Below are 2,500 nucleotides of genomic sequence, written 5' to 3'. Positions count from 1 at the left end.
CTGTTCAGTGCACAAACGACGTTGCTGGAAACAAGGAAGGTTTGAGCACACTCAGTTATTCGGATATTCAGCAAAAGGAGAACTCACGAGGTAATACATGTTTATCTGTTCTTTTCGTTTCCCTTATCCCTCATACCTTCAGGCATGAAAGCCAGGAAACATGGAAGGGTTAAATAGCTTAATATAAATGGATGTAGAAGAAAACTTAAATTGTTACTTGGGGGGAAAAAACATTTCAAATGTACGGAGGCATGCATGCGATGATGGTGGCTGCTGTAGGCCCGAAAACTGTGTGACTGTGACCAGCTGATGTCTGTGAGTCCCTTCTTAATTGTTCACATTGTTGACTGTTCTACAGGGAGATGTTGACATTACCGTTTGAAGAACACGACATGATGTGCGAGCCTCCGTTTGGTGCGAGCTTTCCTCGAGAGAACACCGGTGCTGAGCATCGGAAACAAGACATGTCTCGCCACCACGCGCCGGATGACACGTCCAATTCCGAGACAAAAGAGACAGAGGACGACAGCTCCGAGAGAGAGGAGGACGAGAGGGACGCGTGTCACGACGAAAACGGACAATCTAAGCGGAGAGGCCCGCGGAAAAAGGGGGATGGCGAGGGACGCGGGGAGAGGGTCAAACTACGGCGCCAGGAAGCCAACGCGCGGGAGCGCAGCCGCATGCACGGACTGAACGACGCTCTGGAGAACTTGCGCAAAGTTGTTCCGTGTTACTCCAAAACCCAGAAACTGTCCAAAATCGAGACACTGAGGCTGGCTAAAAACTACATTTGGGCCCTGTCGGAGACTTTAAGTGCTGGGAAAAGACCCGATTTGCTCTCCTTTGTCCAAACACTGTGCAAGGGACTGTCGCAGCCGACCACTAATTTAGTGGCAGGTTGTTTACAGCTGAATGCCCGGAATTATCTCACGGACCATAACGGTGATATTTCCTTCTCCGCTAGGTCATCGTATGACGTGCTGTATCCCTACCAGTGCTCGGACATGGGCACGCCGACTGGGCACAGTGCGGGCACCGTGGACAGCGGCAAAACATTCCGACCCTACAACTACCAGGGCGCGTATGATTCGTATTACGAGGGCGCGTCGCCCGACGGCGGGAGTCCACACTTCGAGGGCCCGATGAGCCCTGCCATGAACTTCAGCGGGATCTTTTCACTAAAGCACGAGGACCCGGCCGAGTATGGTAAGAACTGCCACTACGGCATGCGGTACGGAGTGCCGAGTCGAGGAGCGCTCGCCCAGAACTCCGTGTACAGGATGTCCCCTGACAATCATTTCCCATATGACCTGCATCTGCGCAGCCAGGCCATCCAAGACGAAATAAATGCGCCCTTTCATAATTAATGGCCACGTTAAAAGGTTTCAATTCCCTTTTGACTGTTAATGACTGACGGCACATTTTATGCACAGAAGTTCAAATCAGTTTTATTATTCGGGTTTGTTATAATTTAATTGTGTAATATTTATTCAATTCGCAGCCACTGAGCTGAATTTCAAGATATTTGGGTTGATTGTATTCTTATTTCATGTTTTGTATAAGAAGGCTCGGTCATTCAGTGTTTGAAATAAATGCAAAACTATGTGCAATCAAACGTAAGGATGCAATCAGTAGGTTTTCAGTGGTCAATGCTGCTTTAATTCTAAAGAAAGTTTTAGAATAAATTCATTTCAAGGGAATACAAATCTATGCAAACACGCACAGGTATATTTCAACTCAAGCAAACATAGCCTATATATTGGAAACAGTGCAGTGACTAGTCTGGCAAAAACAAAATTGCCATTTTCGTTTTTTTTTCCCTAGACAGAAAGTATACAGCCTCTTTTGAAGTTGAACGAACTGGCAAATCATATTAATGAGACCCACTCTCAGGCACCATTTTAACGTGTGGCTATGGTGGCAGTGTAACAGATGGGATGATCTGGCATGAAATTCGCTGGGCTAGACATGTAGCCTTTTGGTTTATTGTAGATTAACTGGGTTTTCAAAATTAATGCAGATCGTGGGATGCCGCTGTATGCCTTCTGTTTTCGAATTATTGCAAGTGGACAAATGTTAAAAGGTTCAGAGAAGGCCTCTATTTTGGAACCTTGCAATGTAGGATATTCTGTCTATTCCTTATTGATCGTTGTTCAAAATGTAAATAAAACAAATTATGTACAAATGCTGTGAAGGTCGTTGTAATGTTTTTACCATGAATGTATAATTTAATCTGCGTACTGGTATTGCTGACGAATGTTTACAGTTTACAGTTTTATGTATCTCCTCTGTCTTTTGATTTAGGCCTACGCACAATTCTCCCTATCTGTCATTAAATATAACTGTATTTACCTGTGAAAGAAAAGGTAAAGTTGGCAACTTGTCACTGGTGCCCACAGGGCCTTGTGTGAGGCCTAGGCCTATAGCCTATTTTACCTGCTTTCATCTCCTAATTTATTTATTTATTGAGGCAGTATGTTCATCATAGGCCGCCAGGAGG

The 2,500-nt window shown here is 45.1% G+C and overlaps 1 protein-coding gene across 1 annotated transcript in view; it reads left to right on the top strand.

Moving 5' to 3' along the window:
• The first annotated feature begins 358 nt into the window (after positions 1-358).
• Positions 359-2,500, top strand: part of LOC134443017 (neurogenic differentiation factor 6-B-like) — a 2,240-nt gene continuing 98 nt past the window's right edge. Inside the window, exon 1 of the mRNA XM_063192957.1 lies at positions 359-2,500. This exon is cut by the window's right edge and continues 98 nt beyond it. Coding sequence (XP_063049027.1) covers positions 363-1,367 — 1,005 coding nt within the window. The 5' untranslated portion in view covers positions 359-362 and the 3' untranslated portion in view covers positions 1,368-2,500.

The sequence above is a fragment of the Engraulis encrasicolus genome, unplaced genomic scaffold, assembly GCF_034702125.1.
Source record: "Engraulis encrasicolus isolate BLACKSEA-1 unplaced genomic scaffold, IST_EnEncr_1.0 scaffold_27_np1212, whole genome shotgun sequence".
NCBI lineage: Eukaryota > Metazoa > Chordata > Actinopteri > Clupeiformes > Engraulidae > Engraulis > Engraulis encrasicolus.
This window is presented reverse-complemented; position numbering and strand designations above follow the sequence as displayed.